General features: G+C 37.0%; 1 protein-coding gene across 2 annotated transcripts in view; it reads left to right on the top strand.

The window, feature by feature from the left end:
* Nucleotides 1-26,237, top strand: part of AKAP6 (A-kinase anchoring protein 6) — a 451,824-nt gene that overhangs the window by 317,772 nt on the left and 107,815 nt on the right. For both annotated transcript variants that reach the window (XM_045569009.1, XM_045569000.1), the window contains exon 9: nt 10,835-10,955. In XM_045569009.1, coding sequence (XP_045424965.1) covers nt 10,835-10,955 — 121 coding nt within the window. The remainder of the gene's footprint in view (nt 1-10,834; nt 10,956-26,237) is intronic.

Here is a 26,237-nt window from a genome sequence, read left to right as displayed (position 1 = left end):
CAATCATCTCTCTCCCTCCAAAAAAGGGAGACTAAGGCATTTGTCACTAGAAATTCAAGAAAAGAACCGGGTTCTAAATTCAGCTGATAGAGTTAGCATTTTTTTTCATGGGGATATAGAACCGTTAACCAGTTCTATGCTACCCTTGATAAATTCACTCCTCTTTGATCTTTTATGTTTTCTTGTGTAGTAGCTGGCAGTTTCCCTGGACACATTGTATTTTATAAAATCACTTGAAAAACACACACCTTTGCAGGAAATATAAACACAAGAAGACAAACTACATCCTTACCAATGTGCACATTAAACTGTAGTCATTTCAGAAGCTTTCAAAAGGGCCAACAAAGAAATTCAGTAATTTATTTCTGATTTGTTACAAAGTTACACGTTTGATTTCACTAAATTTGGAAAAATCTCAGGTCTTTTCCAATTTGAAAATTAACACATCATCAAGAATCTAAAATCAGGCACAAATGCTTTAAACAAAAAAGATTTTGTCTACTGTATTGAGCTTTATGAGAATTTGTTGTTTAGGATATTGGTGCTGATTCTATGCCAATGAAACAAAATATGGTACCAAAGCATTTCCTGTATCTGACAAATCAAATATCAAACCTAAATATTCTCAGCTAGGATGAAAACAAACTGGAGAAAGGGTAAGTATCTGTGTTAGGCTTATCTGTCACTAGTAGGTCTCCAGTGTAGTCTGAGGAGTCTTAGGTACATGTAACTAGACGAAATGGCTTTTGTTCTAAGGCCCTTGTTAATAATAATAGAAAAGAAATGGCTCCATAAATATAAAGGCATGGTAAAAGCCAGTAAAGAAATTTCCATGATTTTGAGCATTTTATTTTTGTCTCTATATTTTTTTATTTATTTAAAGTCTATTCATTAATAATTCTCATTTTCATAAACCTTTAATTTCGCTATAGAAAAGAGGAAGAGGTGAAAGGAATGGGAAGACAACTAACATTAGTTGAGCATCTACTACATATAATCATTTTAAGTAAGCAAATGTGCCATTGTCATATAGTAAAGACAAAATATCACCTACAAAATGAGTGAGGAAGTCTGTCCATGTTGCACTGGTTGCTTTCGTACTAGCATTTGGGGATGAGATACTATTACCTCTGTCAAATGCTGCTCTTCTGATGTCAGCCTTGCCCCTACTGAAGGCTTTTGGTTTCATTATTCATTCTACATTCATTTATCATCATTCACCAAGTACAATGCTGGATACTGAAGACACAAAGATAATAAATTCATCTCTTGGCTTTGAATTGCTTAGTTATGATCAAAGTTCCTTTTTCTATCATACACATATGTGAAATGAAAACAAGTTTGTTTATTTCCTCTTGCTGATTGATAGTTTTTATGAGACAGCCTACTGTCTTACTTTCCTAGAAAAGCAAGAAATAAATTTGCTTTAAGATCAGAGTTCAGACTCTTAAACACATTATAGCCTCCCTAATAAATTGACATTCTCCTTAGGAAATAATCTCTAGAGGTCAATGCTCAGTTTTTTCAGATTTACTATTCCTTTCCACTCTTTTCTCCAAGATGGCATTTGAGCATGGGTTTTTTGTTTGTTTGTTTGTTTTGGTTTTTTTTTTAGGGGTTTATATGATTTTGTGATTGTGGGATGCAGTGGGGTCTCCTGGCTTAAAACTGCTTGGGTACAGGCCAGCCGGGTTTATTAAAGTGGGTCTTGTCGAGGGCATTATGAAGTTCCCCCCATGGAGGGCTATGGCCAGCATAGCTTGTGTTGTTATCTTTTGGTGTGGTCAAGCCCCAGTGGTATTTCTTGCTGACTAAGTCTCATCTAGGCCCTCACTGACCCTGCCAGCTCTCTGAGATCTGTCTCCAGAGGCCCACCTGGGTCTTGCTGGAGGAGTCTTGATGCCTGTGTTGCTGTGGTAACACCTCTGTAAAGTTGACTAGCTGAACTCTCAGTAACTTTGGAGTGTCTTAGAGAGATGAGAGAACAGGGAAGCAAAGGGGTTCTAACTAAAGCTCTCTCTCTCTCTATCTCTCTGACTACAACATTCCCACTCCAGGTTATTATGGGGACGCTTTGTAAGGCAATCTCCTCCCAGAGTTCCTTGCAGGAAATAGAGCTGACATCCCTGTGCTTTTGGGTTTTCCTTCAATCTGTCTCACATACCTCCTCTCTGGATCGTAGGCCAAGAGAGGGGAGAATACCTATCTGAACACCTGCTCTTCCTACTTTTATTTCCTTCTTACTCTCCAAATATAATGAAGTAGAAAGGGTGAGCTTTTTCTTTCCTTTCCCTTTTGCTTTTAATATTTCCCTGAATCATACTCTCCTAATTTTATGGGTGGCATTTTACCTTTCCCCTATCTTTATGATTAAAATATGGGAGGGTGAAAGGAGAGAGAAATGGTGACCATAATTCAGGAGGTATTTCTGAATGGTTGTACCTGTCACATAAGCAAATCTTCATTAATCATTCCTTATTAGTCACAGAGTCAATAAAGGAAACCTGATGATTATTTTTTATTTGTCCCTGTTGCAGTGGTTGTTTTGATTTTTTTAGTATTTTGAAATGGGATACTAGATCAGATTTCATATGTATGCTGGAAGTCGTTGCTACTCAAAGTGTGATGTAGGGACCAGCAGTGTTGCTAACAGTTGTTAGAAATGCAGAATCTCAGGCAGTCACTGAATTAGTGCCTTCATTTCAACAAGACCCTCAGCTGCACTGTATGCACATTTGAGAAGCACTGCTCTAGGCCACCATAGCCTTACTGAAGGTTTCAGCTACATCAACTGTACCCATCATTGGCATTCAGTAAACATTTATTAATCATTTCTACATGTTAGAAAATGTTGAGCCTTGCCCTTGGGTACTTACGGTCCTAATCAAAGATCTTTATAATTATGGTAAAGTAATTAAAATAAAATAGACAATTCTAGATCTAGTTTCTCCCCATCACCAAGCACACCTTAATATTTTTTTGACAGATTTATTAAGATTAAATTATACATTATAAAAGTGAATGTTCATTTTCTTGGAAAGCATTCACTTAATGTATAGAGACAGAAACATTAGTAATAAAATACTGAATTGATAAATTCAGATTCATACCTGAGCTTGCGGTTTCATTAGTACTGATAGTGTTTTGCACTGTTACAGTTTGACAAGACTGTAGGATTTCTTTTAGGGGGGATGATTTTTTGGGGGAAGGACAGAGTCACAGTTTTTTATCCTGCACTTTCATTTTCTGATCACAGTGTGTTAGAAGAATCTGGGCTTTACTTATTCACCAGGCTTTCAATAGAGAATCACATTAATCCTTTTAAGCTCCTTATTCTAATGATTTATTTTGTTGAAAACTATAGTGATCCTCCTTTGAATTTTAATTATCGCTGGCTATTCAAAGATTCATTGTTTTGACTTCCTGTCCTTACCTTTGTTTCCTACATGTCTGTGGGGAACACCTGTCTAATACTGGATCTGCCACTGGTTCTCACTGGCTTACTAGAGTCACTCAAGCCTATCTCTGAGTATTCAGCTGAAATGCTGGCTACTCATCCATGACAATAAATGTAGGATATATGTTTGCACAGATAGGCAGATAGACAGCAGAGGGACAGATAAATTATTATTTCCCAGTGAAAATATTTTGGATTTTGTCATCATATATCCAAATTAGTTAAATTAGTAATCTTTTTTTTTGTGGTTTAAAACAACACATATTTATCTTTTTATTTTTTTAAGGTATATGTTTTTAATTTTTTTATTTCTTATTTCATCATATTATGAGGGTACAGGATATTGTTACATGTATTGCCTTTGCCCCACCTGAGTCAGAGCTTTAAGCATGTCCATCCCCCAGATGGTGTGCAGTGCACCCATTGGATGTAAATGTACCCATTCCCTCTGCCTCCCTCCCACCTGCCCAATACCTGATGAATGTTACTACTGTGTGTACATAAGTGTTGGTCAGTTAATACCAATTTGATGGTGAGTACACGTGGTGCTTGTTTTTCCATTCTTGTGATACTTCACTTAGTAGAATGGGCTCCAGCTCTATCCAGGATAATATAAGAGGTGCTAGATCACCATTGTTTTTTGTGGCTAAATAAAACTACATGGTATACATATACCATATTTTATTAATCCACTCATGTTTTGATGGGCACTTGGGTTGTTTCCACATCTTTGCAATTGTGAATTGTGCTGCTATAAACATTCTAGTGCAGATGTCTGTTTTATAGAATGTCTTTTTTCCTTTTGGGTAGATGCCCAGTAATGAATGGGAGTGCTGGATCAAATGGTAGTTCTACTTGTAGCTCTTTGAGGTATCCCCAGATTACTTTTCACAGAGATTGTACTAGTTTGCAGTCCAACCAGCAGTGTATGAGTGTTCCTATCTCTCCACATCCACACCAACATTATTGTTTGGGAACTTTTTGATAAAGGTCATTCTCACTGGAGTTAAATGATATCTCATTGTGGTTTTGATTTGCATTTCCCTGATGATTAGGGATGTTGAGCATTTTTTCATATGTTTGTTGGCCATTAGTCTATCTTTGTTTGAAAAGTTTCTGTTCATGTCCTTTGCCTACTTTTTGATAGGGTTGTTTGTTTTTTTATTGTTGATTCTCCTGAGTTCTATATAGATTCTAGTTATCAGCCCTTTATCGGATATGTAACATGTGAATATTTTCTTCCATTCTGTAGGTTGTCTGCTTGCTCTCACGATAGTTTCCTTGGCTGTGCAGAAGCTTTTTAATTTGATCAGGTCCCATTTATTTATTTTTATTGTTGCTGTGTTTGCCTTTGGGGTCTTCTTTACAAATTCTTTGCCTAGGCCAATGTCTATAAGAGTTTTTCCAACATTTTCTTCTAGAACTCTTATAGTTTCATGCCTTAGGTTTAAGTCTGTTATCCACCGTGAGTTGATTTTTACGAGAGGTGAAAGGTGCGGATCCTGTTTCAGTCTTCTACATGTGGCTATCCAATTTTCCCAGCACCATTTATTGAATAAGGATTCTTTTTCCCAGTGTATGTTTTTGTCTGCTTTGCCAAAGATTAGATGGCTATATGAGGACGGTTTTATATCGTCAGTTCTCAGTTCTGTTCCCCTGGTGTATGTCTCTGTTCTTGTGCCAGTACCATGCTCTTTTAGTTACTATAGCCTTATAGTATAGCTTGAAGTCTGGTAAATCGATACCTCCCAATTTGTTCTTTTTGCTTAAGATTGCTTTTACTATATAGGGTCTTCCCTGGTTCCATACAAAGTGTAGAATTATTTTTTCTAGAACTACAAAAAATGATGTTGACATTTTAATAGGGATTGTATTGAATCTGTAGATCACTTTGGGTAGTATAGACATTTTAACAATCGTAGTTCTCCCTATAGCAGTCTTTTAGCTTCTTAAATATATTCCTAGGTATTTTATTTTCTTTGTTGCTATTGTGAAGAGTACTGAGTCTTTGATTTGATTCTCAGTTTGACTGTTCTTGTCGTTTAGGAATGCTACTGATTTCTGTACATTGATTTTTGTAACCTGAGATTTTGCTGAATTTGTTTATCAATTCCAGCAGTCTCATGGCACAGTTTTTGGGGTTTTCTAGATATAAAATCTAGATATATTGTCAGCAAAGAGTGATAGTTTGATCTCTTCTGCTCCCATTTGGATGCCCTTGATTTTCTTCTCTTGTCTGATTGTTCTGGCTGGGACTTCCAGCACTAGTTGAATGGAAGCGGTGATATAGGGCAACCTTGTCTGGTTCCAGTTCTAAGCTGGAATGCTTTCAATTTTTCCCCCTTCAGTATGATGTTGGCTGTGAGTTTGTCATATACAGCTTTTATCATTTTTAGGTAAGTCCTGTCTATGCCTATTTTGTTAAGCATTCTTATCATAACAGGGTGCTGAATTTTGTCGAATGCTTTTCTTATGTCTATTGAGAAGATCATATGGTCTTTGTTTTTGCTTCTATTTATGTGGTGAATTACATTTATAGATTTGCGTATGTTGAACCATCCATGCATCTCTGGGATGAAGCCCACTTGGTCGTGATGGATTATTTTTTTTGATAGGCACCTGAATTCGGTTTGCTAGGATTTTGTTGAGAATTTTTGGAACTATATTCATAAGGGATATTGCTCTGTAGTTTTCTTTTTATATTGCATCCTTTCCTGGTTTTGGTATCAGAGTGATGTGGGCTTCATAGAATGTGTTGGGGAGGATTCCTTCCTTCTCAATGTTGTGGAACAATTTCTGCAGGATAGACACCAGTTCTTCTTTATAGGTCTGGTAAAATTCAGGTGTGAAACTATTTGGTCCAGGACTTTTCTTTTTAGGAAGGTTTTTTATTGCTGCTTCAATTTTGGTACTTGATATAGGTCTGTTCAGGAATGCCTAGGGAGGCTGTGTCTTTCTAAGAATTTGTCCATTTCCTCCACATTTTCAGGTTTGTGTGTATAGAGGTTTTTATAGTATTCATAGATGATATTTTGTATTTCTGTGGTATCAGTTGTAATTTCTCTTCTTTCATTCCTGATTGAGCTTATTAGAGTCCTTTCTTTTCTGCTTCTCATTAATCTAGCAAAGGTTTGTCAATTTTATTTTTTCAAAGAACCAACTTTTTGTTTTATTAATCTTTCATATAGTTTTATTTAATCAATTTCATTTAGTTCTGCTCTAATCTTTGTTATTTCTTTTCTTCTGCTGGGTTTGGGGTTGGTTTGCTCATTCCTTTCCAGTTCCTTGAGATGATTCATTAGATTGTTGATTTGTGATCTTTCTGTCTTTTGGATGTAGGCATTTATAGATACAAATTTTCCTCTCAGGACTGCTTTAGCTGTGTCCCACAGATTTTGATAACTTGTGTCTCCTTTATCATTTAGTTTAAAGAATCTTTTGATTTCCATCTTAATTTCCTCTTAATGCAATAATCATTCAGCAAAAGGTTGTTTAGTTTCCGTGACTTTGTGTAGAGATGAGAGTTTCTGTTGGAGTTGATGTCTAATTTTATTCCACTGTGGTCTGAGAAGATGCATGGCATAATTTCTATTTTTTTAGATGTGTTGAGACATGCTTTGTGCCCTAGGATATGGTCAGTCTTAGAGAATGTCCCATGAGCTGATAAGAACAAATATATTCAGTGGTTTTTGGGTAGAATATTCTGTAAATGTCCGTCAGGCCCATTAGTTCTAGAGTTCTGTTTAAGTCCATTGTTTCTTTGTTTATTTTCTGTTTGGAGGATTTGTCCTGTTCTATAAGAGGGGTATTGGAAATCCCTGGCTATTACAGTGTTGCTGTTTATCATTTTTTTTTTGTAGGATTTGCTTTATGAATCTGGGTGCACCTGAGTTAGGTGCATAAATATTTAGAATTGTTATATCTTCTTGTTGAATTGTACCTTCACCATTATATAGTGACCATCTTTCTCTTTCATTACTTTTGTTGATTTGAAGACTAAGTTATCTGAAATCAGAACTGCCATGCCAGCTTTCTTTTGGCTTCCATTTGCATGAAATATATTTTTCCATCCCTTCGTCTTGAGTCTGAATGCATCCTTGTGGGTTGGATGTGTTTCCTGAAGACAGCATATACTTGGCTTGTATATATTTATCCATTTGGCCAGCGTCTGCCTCTTTATTGGGCAGTTCAAGCCATTCATATTTATTGAAAGAATTGGTAAGTGAGGCAGATTTCTGTTTATCCTGTTGAGTTGAATATTATTGCTGTGTTTTCTCTCTTGAGCCATTGTGTATCTGGCCTTTGACCTTTAGCTTCTGGTTGATATTACATTGGTGAGTGTTAATTGTGCTGATCCATGTGTAACACTGTTCTGAGTACTTCCTGGAGGGCACGTCTTGTCTTGATAAATTCCCTCAGTCTTTGCTTATCTGAGAAGGTCTTTATTTCTCCTTTGTATAAGAAACTTAGTTTTGCAGGGTATGAGATTCTAGGCTAGGCATTATTCTGTTTGAGAAGAGTGAGAATGGGGTTCTAGTCTCTTCAGGATCGTAAGGTCTCAGTTGAGAAGTCTACAGTTAGTCTGATGGGTTTTCCTTTGTAGGTTACCTGCTTCTTTCACCTTACGGCTTGTAGGAGGGCCTCTTTCATGTTTATTTTGGCCAATCTGAGGACTATGTGTTGTGGTATCTTCCTGTTTGCAATGGATCTCCCAGGAGTCCTTTGAGCTTCTTATACCTGGATATCTAGATTTTTAGCAAGGCCAGGGAAATTTTCCTCCATTATATCCTCAAATAGTTTATCCAACCCTTGTGTATTTTCTTCTTCACCCTCAGGGATGCCTGTGATTCTCACATTAAGCCTCTTCACATAATCCCACATTTCTCATAGGCTTTGCTCTTTTTTCTTATTCCTCTGCTCTATCTTTGCAACTGACTTATTTAATTGAAAGGTATTATTTTCAATCCCTGAGATTCTTTCTTCTGTTTGATCTACCCTATTCTTAAGGATTTCCACTATGTTTTGTAATTCCTTGAATAAATTCTTCATTTCCAGAAGTTCTGTTTGATTTATCTTTACTGTTTCAATTACTTTAGTGAATTTTTCTTCCAAGTCCTGGATTTTTTCTTTTTTTTTTATGGTTTCTTTGTGTTGGGTATCCATTTTCCCTTGCATATTATTGAGTTTTCTTACAACGCATGTTCAAAATTCTTCTTCTGTCATTTTAATGTTCTGAATTTGTTTGATGTCCATTGGTAGAAAGCTGGTGTTCCCCTTTAGGGGTGTTATTTCAGTTTGATTCTTCATACTTCCAGAGTTCTTTCACTGATTCCTTCCCATCTGTATCAGCTGTTGCTTCTTACCTGTAGATTTTCATTTAGATAGTGACACGCCCAGTTTAGTCTCTGAGCCAGTAGGTGGTGTTTGTGGGTGCGATTTGACCATACCCCAAATCATGAGTCAGTAAATACAGTAAAAGGGTGTGCAAATTGACCTCCCTGTCAGTAGGTGGCTCTTTCTGGGAGGAGCAAGTGCAGTGTTGTTTTGGGTCCTGTAACCAGCTCTCATTCCTCTGGAGAGGCACTCTAGTGCCTTGGGTGGTTGGTGGGGTCCTGGAACTTCCAGCTGTGTTCTTATTCTCCACCTCAGCAGGGGGAGGTAGAGGAGTGAGGCTGGGCAGGGCTGGGTTGGGTGAGCCTGCCCTCAAGCTCCACAAATGCTGTTAGCAGGGGTCAAAGGTTTGTTCTCTGATTCTGGGCAAAGCTGCCAGGGAGGGGCTGAAATCACCCCACTCAGTCAAAAATCTGCCTGTGGAAGTGAGGCTATCTGAGACCCACAGTCTGGAGCAGGCCTCATTCCTTTCCACCCTTCGCTATTCCTCTGTTTCTCCCAGGCCTCTGCCAGTAGGCAGGACCTCAAGCCAGCGGATCTCTCCTGACTGTGATGCAAGCTGGTAGGTTCCCTGCCCAGGATCACAGCCTGAGCTGGAAGCGTGGCCTTTCTGTGGGAGGAGTGTTGCCCCTTGAGCATGCTGTAGCTAGGATATGCTCTGATCTGCTCCTAAGGCACACACATCTCAGTAGACTAGTTCACAAATATCTCTTCTGTGTCCCTGGGCAGTGTGATCGAGACCTGGGTGTACAGGATTTGGCCTGTAGGCCTGCCCCTGGGCCCTGGAGATCAATCCCTGACCCTACCAGGGAAAAGAGTGCTGGTCTCAAGTCACCCACTGGGTGCCCTAGCTGAATCAGTGTCTCTCTGCCTTGGGATTTGCTCTGCTCTGCTGGAGTCACTAGGCAAGCAGTACTTGGGAGGGCTGGCAGGTTGGGAGCTCACAGTCCGAGTACCCCTCAGTCCACTACAGGGCCTCAAAAGGAAAGATCCCGTTCCCTGAGGATGCCTCTGAGTGGTGGCTAAATCGTCTCTCTCAGCAGCCGCAGGTAGGAGAGGGGAAAGGGAGAATGAAGCAATATGGCACCTGCCGATCGGCACAGGTCTGTGAGGTGGGAGGTGCCCTGAGGGAGCTGGGAGCCTGGTGCCCTGTCTGTAAGAGGCTCACTGCTCACTGGCAGCAGGCACCTCTGGCCTGGTGTTGGCAGGTCTCTCCAGCAGCTCAGGAGCCCACGAGCAGTCCGGGATGCAAGGGAGGGGAAATGTAACCTCTCCACCTACCCTTGTTGCTGATCTCCAAGCCTCTTGGGCTTTAGACCCTGCTGATGCCTTTCTCCTTCCAGGTCTGCTCCGCACATTCTTCCTGTGGAGTATACTGTAGTTTCAAGTACCCTTTCTTCCGACCCTCATCTGATCTATGTTTGTCTGCCTGATTGTTTTTTTCACTTTGATCTAAAATCTGTCTTTCTTGCAGAGACACTCTGGCTGGTGGTTTTTCTTGTCCACCATCTTCCAAATTAGTATTCTTAATCATAAATCTATTGGGGAATAATACCTGTGAAAAATCTAGTAGATGAGAAAGGGGCTCAAATTTTGAGGGTACTGTTCTTACCCAAAATTCTGGACCATGTAACCTTCTACAAGTCATTAACTGACCATATCTCTTAATCTGTCAAATAACAATGCCCTTTTTCAAGGACATAGTGGTGGTCATTTTGTTCAAGTGCTGCAAATCCTCAGAAAGGGTTAGCAAATGGAAATATGAGCACTGGAACTGCATGTTATGTTTTCAACATCTAAGAGGTGACTGTGTTACAGGCTTGGTTCCTACATTTCCCACTGTGTAACAACACAGAGCATTTTCCCCTTCTCTTTTCCTAGTTATCTCTAAGAACATTGTGGGTTTTCAAGAATATATTATTCTAATGTGAGGTTTTAACTACTATGCTGTATTTATACATACTACATTTTGTGCCTTATCTTTAGGCTTCTGGACTTTGATTCAGAATATCAGGAGCTCTGGGATTGGCTGATTGACATGGAGTCCCTCGTGATGGACAGCCATGACCTGATGATGTCAGAGGAGCAGCAGCAGCATCTTTACAAGGTTAGAGCTACCCTTCCTGCCTTTACCTTGCTGTGGAAGATCTGATTAGCCTGACAAGTCTCTCTCTCTCTCTCAGGATATCTTTTTGTTCATTGTATGTATCATGGTGTCTATTAGAATTCCCTTCCCTGTCCCCTAACTCATTTCCATCCCTTGTGTGCTGACAGGCTACACCGACATCATAATTGCAAGAAAGTTCCTTTATCACATTCTATTTGGTGTAATTCTATAGAACGACAAAGATTTATCTTCAAGATGAATAACAATAAATGAAACTGCATTAATAAATAGACTGAAACAAAACAAAGGATAAATGGACTGGTAACATTTAACAGAATGTGTTGTGATTGGAGCACTCAGGTGGATTATATCCACCCCTCAGATCTTCCCAGAGAAAAAAGAAATTTGCCTTCAGTTTGGCTTGCTGCTGCCAGGGTATAAGGCTCATCCAATTTAATGTTTATTAGTGATACATAGAGCAGACATTGTCATATTAAGTCAATACATTTGCATGTGATTTAAGAAAACTGGCTGGGAACTCATACTGATTGCAGGCAATCCATCTAATGACTATCTATATTGTTTTTCATGTCTGCTAATTCACCCTTAACCTAGTGTGTTTTACCAATTCTACTTCAATAGTCTTAGAAGTTCTTATAAAACAATCGTGATTTTGAATGAAAAAACGGTTGCAAGATTCACAGTGCCTGAAAAAGCTGTCAGGGAGGGAAGAGGGACTTTCCACTGAAATATCAGACTGCAGTAAATCTTCCTCATTTAGGCAATTTTTATTGGAGTAATTCTGACAGTTGTCATCCTTGAATTGCTTTGAGCATATGGCATATTTCAAAGAGCAGATTGTGAATCATAAAAAATAAAATTAATAACTAACCACAGAATCAGCAACAGTATAATGACAAGAAACAACTACCCTCTAGTTTTTTTCAATTTCTTACAGAATAAGAAGTACATTCAAGGTCAAATAAAAGTTGTCTTCTTTCTTCTCCAATTTTATCATTTTAAGTTACCTTTCTTTAATAAATAATTTTAACTTTTACCTCCCCTATAAAGGGAGATATTTGTACTTTCTAAGGATGTGGTTGACTTTAATTAGTGTCCCCTGGGAATCTTCTTAGTAAGAGAAGATATAAGCTCCCCAGGGACTCAACAAATGGGGAGACTTTACTCTCTAAAAATTCCGTCCAACATTAATTGAGTTTGTTGACTGTTAGCTGTTTCCTGTATGGATAGCTGTCCACATCAACAACAAAGCTATCCAATATATCTTGTAGCATACATATTGTTATAGTAACAGTCTCAACCTAATGTAACCAAAGCTAGGTGATTTCACATTTTATGTCAGGATCAGGAACTACATATGAAAAATGCTTATAAGTCTATATTAATTAGTGATAGGAAAATATTTTATTCCTCAGACTTAAGCATTAAAAATTGAGCCAAATAGGAAAAATAAATATAAAAAGTTACCTAATCTTAAACCATTATCTCAGACTTTATTGCACTCATGATACCAAATAATATTTTTTTTCTTCTGGATACATTTTGTATTTTGCACATAAGCCACTATTTTTTTCAGAAACAGTGCTATTCTTTGTCAAAATCACATCCATATAATTTACATCACAATTAATAGGAAATCATTGAACAAAAAGTGCAGTCTTCTTTTCTTGTGGTTTCCTTGTAAGTGCTTTGCCTGAGAATTCCCATTCTGGCATACTGAAGGCCATTATGCCACCCACTCAGTACTTCTGACTTATAGTATTTTTCCAAACATTTTCTGTACTGTGGTTTTTCATCTGTGACTCATGTCCTGTCACCATTCTTTTGCTTTTAGGAGCTCAGCATAGCTCCACTCATTAGACTAGCACTAACTTTGCATTTGGCTTATAAGCAAAATTAAAGATTGAGTTTGAAACCAAGAGAAAAATGCTACAGGTCTGTAGGGTCTTTCTTTATATGACCCCACAAATTATTCCAGAGGTTTGGAACCCTGTAAAACAAACCTGAGGATATTGACTAAGGAGTCATTTAGAACTTGGGGTGGTTCCTGAACTAGAAAAACTGATGGAGGAGAGTTAATTTCAGGTCTTCCCCAAGAATACCCAGGGATTTCCAGGTTAGGTCAACATTTTCAATATCGTATTCCTTTGTTCCAATCCTCTTTTCCAGGAATCAACTGAAATCATACATTGGGGGAGGAGCAATTTGTAGTCTATTGATCATAGGAATCCCTGAAAAAGTAAAGTTTCTCAGTTGGTCCCCAGGCCTTCCTAGACTTTAAATATAATTTGAGACACCTTAATAATTTCTAATCTTTATATTTGTTGGCCCCCAAATAGACTGATGTTTTATTAACATTTCTTACTAAGGGCACCACTGACATTTCGAACAACACAATTTTTTGTTAGCTTGTGGGACTATCCCTTGCACTACAGGAGATTTACTATTCATCTTCTCCAGTTATTATAACAATTCAGCAGGACCCCCCAGCCATTTCACAACATTTCTAGTCTACTTCAACCTATCTATATCATCTTTCTTTCTTTCTTTTTTTTTTTTTTGAGACAGAGTGTCACTTTGTTGCCCTGGCTAGAGTGAGTGCCATGGCGTCAGCCTAGCTCATAGCAACCTCAAACTCCTGGGCTTAAGCGATCCTACTGCCTCAGCCTCCCAAGTAGCTGGGACTACAGGCATGCGCGGCTACTTTTTTCTATGTGTATATTTTAGTTGGCCAGATAATTTCTTTCTGTTTTTTTAGTGGAGACGGGGTCTCGCTCTTGCTCAGGCTGGTCTCGAACTCCTGACCTCGAGCGATCCACCCGCCTCGGCCTCCCAGAGTGCTAGGATTACAGGCGTGAGCCACCGCGCCAGGCCATATCATCTTTATTTCTTAAAATACTTGTAGAATATCAAGAAAAATGCCTTGTACTTGTGCTGTATATATTGTTGAACAAGCACCTTACATGGTTGATACCAAACTAACTACACATTTGGAAATGTTGGGTTAGAGAAAATCTAGTAAGATGATAGTCAGAGTTAAGCTTATTTAGCATTTTCAACATTAGGCATTACCTTCCTTACTTTACCTATTTTTATATTCTCTTCTCCACTAGAAAATCACTTGGCCTTAACTCCTAGATATGAAACTACAGATAAATACCCCAGATTATTTACTCAGCAGACCTCCTGAGGGGGGCACCTATTGTGATATTTTGGTTACTCAAAGCCAGCAAAATACACAAGGAACTTATAAAGGCAAAGAGTTGGATTTAACAGCCAAAGAATACATTGAGACACCTGACATAATTTAGAAACCTTAATACTACCATGGGCTATAAAGTGAATTTTCTATTTAAATCATTTCTTGTTATTTTCCTATTGTTAGAAATTTAAGACCTTTTTTTAATTAATTTTAAACTGCAGAGTCTTAAGAGCAACTTAATTCTTATTAAGGACTACCCATTCCCTTCAGTATGCTTTCTTCCTTGTTTTGAGACAGTGAGTCATACTGCCAGTATATCCCCTTTCCCCTTCTGTCGTGCCCTACCTCTGAATAGAGACCTTCTGTACCTATTTTTTAATAAACATTGGCAGTATCATCACCCTAGAAAACACGAATGTAGTCCTTTCTCATTTTTTCTTCCTCAGCCTGAGAATTACCTCCAAGGAGGATTTTCTCCCACTCCATCACTTTCTTTCTCTTCATTCCTCCTACCTTCCTAAGTAGGACAATTTAATTTGTCAAAAGTAACCACCATAATTTTGAAAGTTCAGCTCCTATTTGGACTGGAGTTATGCAGCCAGAATTCATAATCACAGGGAGCTGTCACTCTGCTGGTCTGCATGTGCATTAACTATTAATGGAGAAATATTTAAAACCCACTTGCGAAGGAAAAGCTCCATTTTTTTCATTTCTACAGATCAAAGGTGGCATTATTCTTGGGCTCGGGGAAGCTCAAGACACCTCCTGCTCCATCCTGTAAATTTTATAGACAGAATGATCTGGAAGCATTTTAACGAATCGGAGAGTTGTGGCTCAGGCTGCTGCTGTTGCTACTGTCCTGTCCTCCCCAGCAGTTACTGCTGACGTTGAGGTACTGTGAGGGTGTGCCTTGTTAGGGGCTCCTATCTATGCACAAAGTACTGCCAGATGCCTGCTACCTAGGGAGCGCAGATGACAGAGCTCCTAGTGATGCTAGGTTGGTGTGGGGTTCCAGTGTCCACGGGTTAATTTCTAGGGCCAAATTCAAAAGTTGCTGGCAGGTGATTATTGTTACAATTGAACAAAAGTTATTTTCAGATAGTATGAAGCTCACTAAAACACCACATTTATAGATCTCTTCCTTAAGTGAATAGCTTAGCTGTTCCTCATCAATAAAATATTAGATTACAGTCATGCACCGCGTAGCAATGTTTTGGTCAATGATAGACTGCATATATAACAGTTATCCTATAAGATTATAATACCATATTTTTACTATACATTTTCTATGTTATAATTGCCTGCAATATTCAGTACAGGAACATGCTACAAAGGTCTGTAGCCTAGAAGCAATAGGCTATACCATATAGCCTAGGTATGTAGTAGGCTATGTCCTCTAGGTTTATGTAAGTACACCCTGTGATGTTCGTACAATGACGAAATCACCCAGCACTGCGTTTCTCAGAACATATTCCTGTTGTTAAGCAACATATTACTTATACATGATTTCTAAGGGGTTAAAAATGAGCCTTCCAGTTTAAAAACTGTGAAATAAGTACACACTTCAACTAAGACCTTTATACTTTCAGGTAACTTACACTGAAGATTTTATATTTAATTTTGAAGATTTGTTATCATATGGCTCTGGTTTTTGTGAGAAAAACGCAAGTTTCCTGTATCTTTCTCCATTGGTATAAATATTATACAAACACGTCCTGTGTGTAAAAGGAAAAGGACATTCATTTTGCATAATAATATAATGGTTATTAAACAGATCAATTACATTTTTACCCTGCTATGAATTTGAGGTTGTTAATAAGAACCAACATGAAACAATAAAAATATTTTAAAATTATAAATATAAAACAGAACCAGGGAAAATGCAAACAAAACTCTTCTGTGAGAAGAGTTAATATGCCTGGAGATAGACTGTAAAGTGCTATGCAGTTACTAATGATGATCCCAAATTTTAGTTTGAGTTTCCTAGTAGTGAAAGCAAAGAGAGAAATGCACTCATTTGCAAAATTTGCACTTTCCATGAAAAAAACCATATTTTCTTTGAAGAAATGAAGTTTATTTTGATGCTTAGATATTTGGGATTTTTTATGTGATGGCTTAGAATGGTATGGTAAAGACATTTCTAACCATAATATTTCTTAAAAGCAAATTTCTAACCATAATACTTCCAACAAGTGAATTATTTATTTTTCTCTGGCTCTATTGCCAGGTAATGTTTAGAGGCAGCTCTCACCAAAAGGTGGCTCCTTTCAATAATAGTTTGGCTAGGTGGAATTAATAAGAAAGGACATCAATATTAAATATTGGTAAAGAGGAGATTATTAGAAAAATGAGAGAGAAATATGAGTACTTTTTAAAAAATAAAACAGGTAAAATACAAAGTTTGATAAAAACAAAGAAGAGCAAGGGAATAAATTAAAATCATGGGTATGAAAATTAGTACAACCTCTATGGAAAACAGTATGGAGGTTTCTCAAAGAACTAAAAGTAGACCTGCTTTTCGATCCAGCAATCCTGCTAGGTATCTGCCCAAAGGAAAAGAAGCCATTTTATCAAAGACACCTGCACTTGAATGTTTATTGCAGCACAATTCATAATTGTAAAGATGTGGAATCAATCTAAGTACCATCAGTTAATGAATGGATTAACAAAATGTGATATCTACATACCATAGAGTACTACTCAGCCACAAAAAGAAATGAATTAATGTCTTTTGCAGCAATTTGTTTAGAGACCACTATCCTAAGTGAAGTATCTCAGGAATGGTAAAACAAACACCACATGTACTCCCTAATAATTTGGAATTAATCACTGGACACAGAGAGAAATAAAAGTCATTGTAAATAAGGAAGTGAGGAGGGGGAAAGTGGTGGAAGAGTAAAAACCTACCCAACAGGCCGGGCGAGGTGGCTTATGCCTGTAATCCTAGCACTCTGGGACTCCGAGGCAGGAGGATCGCCTGAGGTCAGACGTTGAGACCAGTCTGAGCAAAAGCAAGACCCCGTCTCTACTAAAAATAGAAAAAAACAATTAGCCAGTCAACTAAAAATAGAAACAACAATAAAAAACTAGCTGGGCATGGTGGCTGGAGCTTGTAGTCCCAGCTACTTGGGAGGCTGAGGCAGGAGGGTCACTTGAGCCCAGGAGTTTGAGGTTACTATGAGCTAGGCTGATGCCAGGGCACTCTAGCCTGGGCAACAGAGCCAGACTCTGTCTCAAAAAACCCAAAAGCAAAACAAAACAAAAAAAGTAAAAAACTTACCTAATAGGTACAATGAATACAATTCGGGTGATGGGCATACTAATAGCCCTGACTTAAGCATTATAAAGGCTATCCATGTAACAAAAACATTTGTACCCCCCTAATATTTTGAAATTTAAAAAAGGTCATGGGAGGATGAATAGATAAGAGAATGCTAAAAAAAAATACAAACAACAATGAAAGAATTGGTTTAGGAAAAAAAACAAATAACAGAGAAAAGGGTAAATTTTAAAGGAATAGGGAAAAATGGTACTCTAGAGAATTTGTGTGTGTGTTAAAAGACAAGCATTATGACTTTTAAAAGAAATGTGTATGGAATAGGATTAGAAATTCTGATGAATAAGAAATATAGAGTAAAAGAAGAAATATGGGACATAGTTGACTTATTATTATAACTATTGCTGCCAAAGTGATGTTGTCATAGATATGAACTGATCGTAGAAAACAGATTAATCGTGGTATTCCTATGTTTTATAAATTCACAAATTTCAATCCTCTGAAAAGATCTCTTTTATTTTGTTCTGGATCAGATTTGTATAAATAATTTCACATGTGGCTTGATAATCCTTATGACTGAACTTGAGCTCCTAAAAATGTAATGCTAGGCAGGGTCATAGTCCAGGTCAGAGTAGCTAGACTTAAAATAGCTTTTTTAGCTTTAAAAAAAAAAGAACTTTCACATGTTGGTGTATAGAATAGAAGTACATGTCAGAAAATTAAATTTTGTTAATTAAGCCTTATACTAGGATTTTAGTACCGAGTTTTACATCTCTACCTTGATTGTTCAGAATGAAACAAATTACTAGTTATTGAAGCAGTCAAGGTAAAAATGTACCAAATATATCAGGCACAAGAACTTAATGATAATTTTTCACCTCTTTCCCGGTAGATTAATTGTATAGCTTAATTGTATGTTAGATTAAAACTCCATTAAGATAAGAAGAATATGCTTAAAATCACTATAATATTTCAAATAACATTATCTAGTCATTTTTAAAGTGAACAAAATGGAAAAACCTCGGCTGTCTCCACTGCTTATCTAGAAATGAATTTGTTGTTCCATTTTCATTAAAGTTCGAAAAGTCCTTAGATTAACTGTCATATTAATTTGAGCTTTGATGAATCAGTATTTGCTATGAATACTTGAATATATATTTTTTCTTTTTCTTTTTTTTCCTCTTTTTTGAGAGAGGACCAAACTCATCCTGAAAATGTTCAGGAGAAGAAAAAGTAGATGAATGTGGTTTCTGAGCAGTGTATGAGACACTTTTCGTGCTGGAGCCTATAATTCCTACTTGAATCACTGTTTTAAAAAGAAAAAAAAAAAAGATGTTAAAGAGAAAGAGAATAGGGTGCCAAGAAATAGTTGGCTCTGTGTGTGGAGGGCCAAGGAGGGGTAGCCCCGCCAGCAGTTTTTGTCTCTAGTGGGTGAGCTACTGTCCGGAAGGTGTGTTGGCTCTCTGGGCTGGCCTCTGAGGCATTGTGCCGCTCCCTCTCTCCCTGGCCTGGCCCGCTCTGGCCTAGAGTGGATCAAACAAGCTGTGGGGAAAGTTCCCCTCATTTGCATCACTTCTAGACAGCCCTGTCGTACTCTTTGCTGACAGGAAATCACTGTCTTTGTCACCTTTTCTCAGGGCCCTCCTTTTGGCAGAGATGGGCCATGTGACCACGCTTAATCACAACAACAGGGCTGGCTCCGGACTCAATGACATGTTTTCCTTAGCACTTCAATAAATGGGGTAGAGGAGTCAGTAGGAAATGACTACATTAATTTTAGAGTGAAAAGATAATTAACACTTGAAGGACTAATGCTACAACCTATGGAATTATTATTCAAATTAAAGTTAATTTATCAAAAACTTGTGAAAACTATCTGCCCTAATGCAACTGTTTAAAAAAAATAAATGTTGAATAGTAAGAGTTGGGCATACTGATGGGAGAGTGGGAAGAAGGTGGGAGAGAAGGGGTTTGGATGGAGAGGGGAGAACTGGAGGGGGAGAGAAAGGGAGTGAGGGAAATCATAGCAGGCGTTAGCTATGTTTGAAAAGCAACTTAAATGGGCTAAAACTTCAACATTTGCGACTGAAGGCTGGAGCATGTAAAACGCTTACTTAGATGATATGAATAGGACACTGGCAAACAAAAGGAGCAGTGTGCTCCTAGAAAACTGTGCTTAAAGGAGTTTCCTTGGCAACAGAAATGCAGTTCCAAAAGTAGACAGAACTTTCCTCAGAAAACATACTATTAATAACAACCTTCCGGAACAACTTGGAACAATTTGACGACTTGGCAATAATAATGCCAAGTGTTCTGCAAATTAATCTAACACATAACAGTTATGTTTCTCTTGCCTATAATTCTGCTGGACCCTACCTAGAACTCATTGCTTTTTAGTGGCACAAATGTGAAAAATGTTTATAAATGCTGTCATGGAAAAAGAAAACCAAAAGAAATGCCATTGGTCAATAATTGTATTCAGCCTTTTGGAACCTACCAAGAGATCTTAGTTTAATGAGATGTTTTGTTTTGTTTTGTTTTGTTTTCTGCAATGAAAGCTACTACATTTACTATCTCATTTCATTAAAGATGCTTCCACAAACAAAACTTGGTAAAGGGTTAACAACCTGAGACTTGCTGTGATGTGAAGCACCTCTGAGGCCATTGGTTATATAAATGCAACATTCACTAAATATGTGCTGAGTGTTATTTTTAAAAGCATCATCATTTCTTGTCAGCTCAGAGAATAATCTTGGATCTACTTAGCCAATGGGAATCATTTGAATTCTCCTGAAGGCAATCGCTTTGCCAGCCAAGAGAGGTAGGGTGTTCCTCTCCTCTGACCTTTCTTGAATCTTTGGATCTAAAGGTTAAAAGTAATCAATATCTCATTGTGCTGCTTGGTTTCAGGGTAATAAGTAGTAACCATCATGTTAAAATCCAAATGATTACAGATAGCACTTAAATGAGTTGACCTGTTTGGGAGATTTTATTAATTGCAATCAGGATAATCATTAGAGTTTGCTAATAAAGTTTTGGGTTAAATTGCAAAAAATTTAATTTTTTGAAAAATGACTTTTACTTAATTAGATGGGAATGTGCAGTGTTCCCTCCTTTGTTAAGCTGAGAGCTTTGGCTTTAACCCCAGATATTTGTAAATTCCTTTCTGGTTTCTATAAAATAAATTAGAAGAACATTTAAATTCCTAATAAGAAAGGGTATTTGGTTCACTGCCATCTTTGGCTCCTGAACTACATAATAATATGTATATGTTTCAGGTCAATGGCTTCATGGAAATGTCTCTCACCTACTTTTTAGCATTTCCTATTTTTAAGTTACTTGTCTTTAGTGGTTATATACATACTGAAGCTAATCTGGTTTGAAGCTGGGAAAAAATATAGATGTGTGACTAAACTTCACAGACAATGATGGTATGACTTGGAGATAATTTATTTTGTTTTTTTTTTAAATAAAGAGTACCAAAGTTTAAAGATAAAAACCAGTATTATCATTGACAAATGGAAATTGTTATAAAAAGGATAAATGTTAGGCTTAATTATATCAGGAAGTCATTGGTAGTCATAATTCTAACCATAAGGGAGTATATAAGATATATATGCTATTGAATCTAAATATTTTGTCTTTATTATCATTCTAGTTTTTACAATTTATTAGAATTTCATGCATGTATTCCTAAAGCAGAAAAGTAAGGCTAGAAAGTACCTAAATAATGTTTTTGTTATTTCAAAAGAAGTCCTTGTACCTATTCAGAATAGGTGGTGAACACCACGAGGAAAAGCCCAGCCACAGTGCTTCCACACATAAACTCAGCATTTTTTGTCCTTACCTCATAACCATGTCTAAGTTTAGAAGGAGCTCGATTTGTGGTTGTCCAAGGGACATCATTTTTAGAATATTAGGAATTCCCCAACCTAGCTATCTCTATTACTAACTGTTCATAATTCCTTTTATTCCATTCTTAAGATGCATTTTTGGGAGTTAAAAAAGAATGCACTCTACCAGATGCAGATATTCTGGGGGCGGGGGGTGGGAAAATAATATTGAATTAAATGCCATTTTTAACATCTACCTTAAATGGAAGGGCATTGGGAAGGGAAGGGAGTGGGTAGAGAGAAGAAATCCAGATAAGAGACTAAAACCAGATACTGTCTCCTTCACCATTTGATAGAAAGGGAAGTGTAATTCTGTATGTGCATGTGTGTTTGCGTGGTGTGGGATGGGAGTAGGATGGAGGGAGAGAGAAACTAATATTAGTCAAATCTTACTATTTGATTATATCAGTACCCTATTCACATTATCTTATTTAATGCTCACAAGGATTATTTTCTCTATTTCATACACGCTGAGCCTAAGACACAGAGAGGTTAAATAGCTAGCTTAAAAGGTACAGAACTTATTTCTTAATCAAATTAGTCTAGGATATGCTGAGAAAACAACCAATCCTCAAATCTCAGAGGCTTAAAACTGGAAAGGTTTATTTTTCATGCATACCATAATACATGTGTATCACAGATTGGCTATTTGCTCTACTTGGCATTGTCCTCACTGCAGGACTTAGACTAATGGAGTAGCCACCTCTTAAATATTTCTTTACTATGGAAAAGAGAAAGAAATGTTAATGGTACATCTGCAAAAAAAACCATCATGGATTTGGGTTGGCTCTTTAGCTAATCATCAGACTATTCTGTGAAAGCTCCCACACTTTCTTACGCACCTCAGCATCCTGGGTAAGTGTTGCCATGTTGAGCCTTACTGGGGCCTCCTGTATTTTGTCAGATTTGGGAAAGCTAAGGCAGACAATTATTTATGCTTTTTGGGTGATGCTCTAACGGCAGAATTGCCCTAGGAGGATTCCACCTCATGGATCCTGTTATTGCCAAAGGAAGTTACTGAAGAAGGGTCCCCATGGAGAAATACTCCATAGGAATATCATTTGCAGAAAAATCATTTTCCAGTCCTGTTGAGGAAGCAATTTCAGTGTTCAGAAACAAGGGCATTCCTCTATCATAATGTGGGCATTTGTGAAGCTCATACATTCTTAAACTAGGCACTTCCACAACATTCTATCCCTAATGAGGCACACTGGGGTAAGGTAAGAGTGAAGGAGTGGTCTTCCTGCTGAACCTTGGTTTATTTACATAAGATACAAAACACACAGACACACTTGCACACACACTTATGTAAATATAAATGTGTGTATGTGTTTATATATATATATATACATATTTTTTTTTTCTTTTTCTAAAGCTAGGAAAGAACAAATCAGGTTTATATCCTTATTGCTTTTGGGTTGATTTCTATTTTACTTGTAAACTTTCTTGAACCACAGAGCTCTAGCTTTTCTCCAGAAGGATATCTATACCCTCCTAAAACTCATCTGACCTTACTATTTCAGCTGTTTTCTTAAGTAATTGGTTCTATATGTTTATAGACATTTGCATAGAGAAAATTTGTGATTTTTTTATATTCCCCTTGTCATCTCATTCTAACTAATGAAAACTGGGAAGTTTGTGGATGAGTTACACATACAGAAATGTATTTATGCACATACATTTATGTGTGTGCATATATACACACAATGTATTTATTTAATTAAAAAAAAATCTTTCATCAGGACTGAATTTGGATGAAGCCAGATTCCTTGAACCAGATATACTTTCAGTCCTAAGACATTTAAATCATGCATATATAAATAACTATATAAAATTCCTCCATATGTGCCAAGTTTCAGTCTGGAACACATCTCTATATTATAAATCTTGGCATATTGGATTTTTCTACCTTCATTACAATAGTATTATCCTTTTCAACACTGACAAGTGTTTCCCTGAGAAAGCCCTGTTTGAGGATAATTTAGCTGTGAGTACTTGGTTATTAATTAAATGCATATTTTTAAATAATGATGGTAGATTTCAACTCTGTAGACCAAATTTAAGAATAAATTATTATAATTTTTATTAGATTCTCCTATAGGAGGGCAGGATTCATGCCTGTTTATTGATTGTTTATTAATATATCTCCAATGCCTGGCACATAATAGGAAACTCAATAAATATACGTTGAAAAACATATTTCCAACACAGCTTATTCAATAATTAAACTTTATTAATCAGAACTATGCTATCAATTCATTACTTTTTCAAGAAAACAATTCTGTTTTCATGCTGTGATAATTAAGTCTAAAGCTTTGTGGTCTTCCATATTGTATATTAAACAAAAATAAAAATCTCTCTTTTTATAAAACCAAAGTGCAATACATACAGTTCTTAACACTAAGAGTACTCAGCCTTGGTCAGGTTGATATCAGGGAGAAAGAGAAACTGGTAGGGAAAGAAAGAGGGAGAGAGAAAGGGAAGGACAGAGACACCCATGTCTGAGACATAAATGGTACAAAAATGCACAACTACTCACCATAATTCTTTGGCTAGTCACCAACCTCTCAGACCATACTGTTCTCTGATGTGTTCTTGATTATTTGGATACATACCAGAATGATTATTTATACATATGAGGATAACATATACCTTGCAAATGTAAAATCTAAAAAATCAAACAATAGGTGAACATGAACAGTCATTAGAAATAGTAGGTATATTGGCACAATTTGTTCTTGTACCATAGTTGAAAGGAGAGTTTATCGACACATTCACTGCTGAAAATTATGTATGACTTCAGATGAGTGTGTGTTTCTAAAAATGTAATTATTAAGGGGGTAAGAAAAATAATAAGGGACTTGGACATGGGCTGGCTCTTTAATCCAAGTCCATCATGATGAGAAGGAAAGAGGAGAGAGAGAGAGTCTAAAAGAGTGACCTATCTTCCCAAAGCTGTAGCTAACTAAATTCAGAATATGAAAATTTTAAAATTAAATTTCACTGCTATAATACCAGAAGAGGGCTGGAACATACTTTTGAAACTTTTCCCTACACTTTCATTTTTAAAAAGTTGTACACTATTCATAATTTTAAAAAAATCTTTGTATATGGTCATTTATAATATTTTTTACTTAGTGGTTGTGAACTTTAATGATTTTTAAATTTTAAGAAAAGGTTAAAAGATGTACCACTTAAAATTACAATTTGATAACTATTTCTGATGAATTCACTTCTTGGCCCTATTTTTGTCCACCTTGATATCCTTTTGGGTTTACTGTCCTCCTCCTGAACTTTGTCCTTCCTCCTCAGCTTTCTTCAGCTGGGACACACTGAGGTTTAAAAATATCCGTGATAAACATTCCTGTCTGTATGATTTTTCTCTCCTCTTCCTCATTCTCATCTGCCTGGTGGTACTGAATTGTGGTACTGAAGGCCCATTCTGTGAAACAATGGTTGTCTTATAAACCACAAGCAAAAATCCTCATGTTCACTAAAACTTAAGTATAAATGAATCTCTAGGGTTGAGCTAATTGAAATCTTTTTCTACAACATGGAAATTTAGCAAAAGAATTTAAATTTGGCTAGCATCTTATAATCCATGTTTTGATGATAATTTCATGAAGCTCTATCCGTCCAAGTTTGGGTTAGAAAAAGAAATAAAGTATGGAAACACTGTCAGAAGCCTTTTCTGTTTACAAAAAGATCCAGGGATACCATGAGTACTGCCAGAAATCTCATGTGACAGCCAGCTCTTTTGGGAGTTTTGAGCTCACCAAGCTCAGGAAATAGTTCCAGAAAGCTGATTGGAGCACAAAGATTTTTTTTTTTTAATTTTTAACTGAAGTGAATAATTGTGTTCCCTGTCTGTTGTCCACACTGCTGCTCAGACCTGTGCCCTGCTGGGGTGTGGACATCTCCCCAGGGCTAGGTGATATTTGGTACTCAATAAATACTTTCTGAATTGAATCACCTGCTTAATGACTGTTTTCTCCTGAATATTCCAAAGTTAATCTGTTAGAGGTTTTGTATAGTTATTTAGTTCAGTGGAAAGTGATAATTTCAGTGGAGTTTCAGGACTGCAAGTGACCTCAAAAATACCTTCATTTCATTCCCTCTCTTTCAAGGATTGTTTTTTTATCCATTCCAGATAGGAGAGAATTTGTCCTCCATTAAAGATCTTTCCAGAGGGAATTCCATCACCTCCCGTTAACAACTTTCCCTGCCCCCCAAGTCTTCTTATATCTAGTGTAAATCCCCTCTGTTGTTAGGTTTAATTGTCAAATCAGCGAGAATTCATGCTCTGTAATTAAACCTCTTCTGTTTTCTATAAGTCACATTTCTCAAGCTTTTGCAGTTTTCTTTTCAAGTTAAAAATTTTTAAAGTCATTTATTTCAGTTTTGTCTATATTCCATCTGAAACCACTTCCATCCTCTTTTGTAGGAAAAAATATGCTAATATTGAGAGACTGCTGGTAAATCCATATATTTGAGGGACTTTAACAAGCTCCATGGATTTCTCCAGCAGGTTTTTCAAATCTCTCTTATTAACAGTTAATAAAATAGTTCATGGATGGTTTGGAAGAGGAATGTGGCCTGTCTGAAATGGTATGACTTATAGTGTATACCTTAAAAAATAGAATTTAAAAAGAAAAAGAAAATGACATAAAAATGGACCAAAAAAAAATCCTCTTTCCATTTAGGGACAGAGCTGCTTCTTCTCCCAGTGGATACATAATATATTATTTATGTAAGAGTGAGTGTCGTGTTTTTGGCTTACATTCCATTTGGAGCATACACAGTATGACAATTTCCTTGGCTTATTGTTGTATATGTGGCTATTTTTAATACATTGCTTTTGTCTCTTTTTCATGCTTGCTTACATCTGT

This window comes from Lemur catta, chromosome 1 (assembly GCF_020740605.2).
Source record: "Lemur catta isolate mLemCat1 chromosome 1, mLemCat1.pri, whole genome shotgun sequence".
Taxonomy (NCBI): domain Eukaryota; kingdom Metazoa; phylum Chordata; class Mammalia; order Primates; family Lemuridae; genus Lemur; species Lemur catta.
This window is presented reverse-complemented; position numbering and strand designations above follow the sequence as displayed.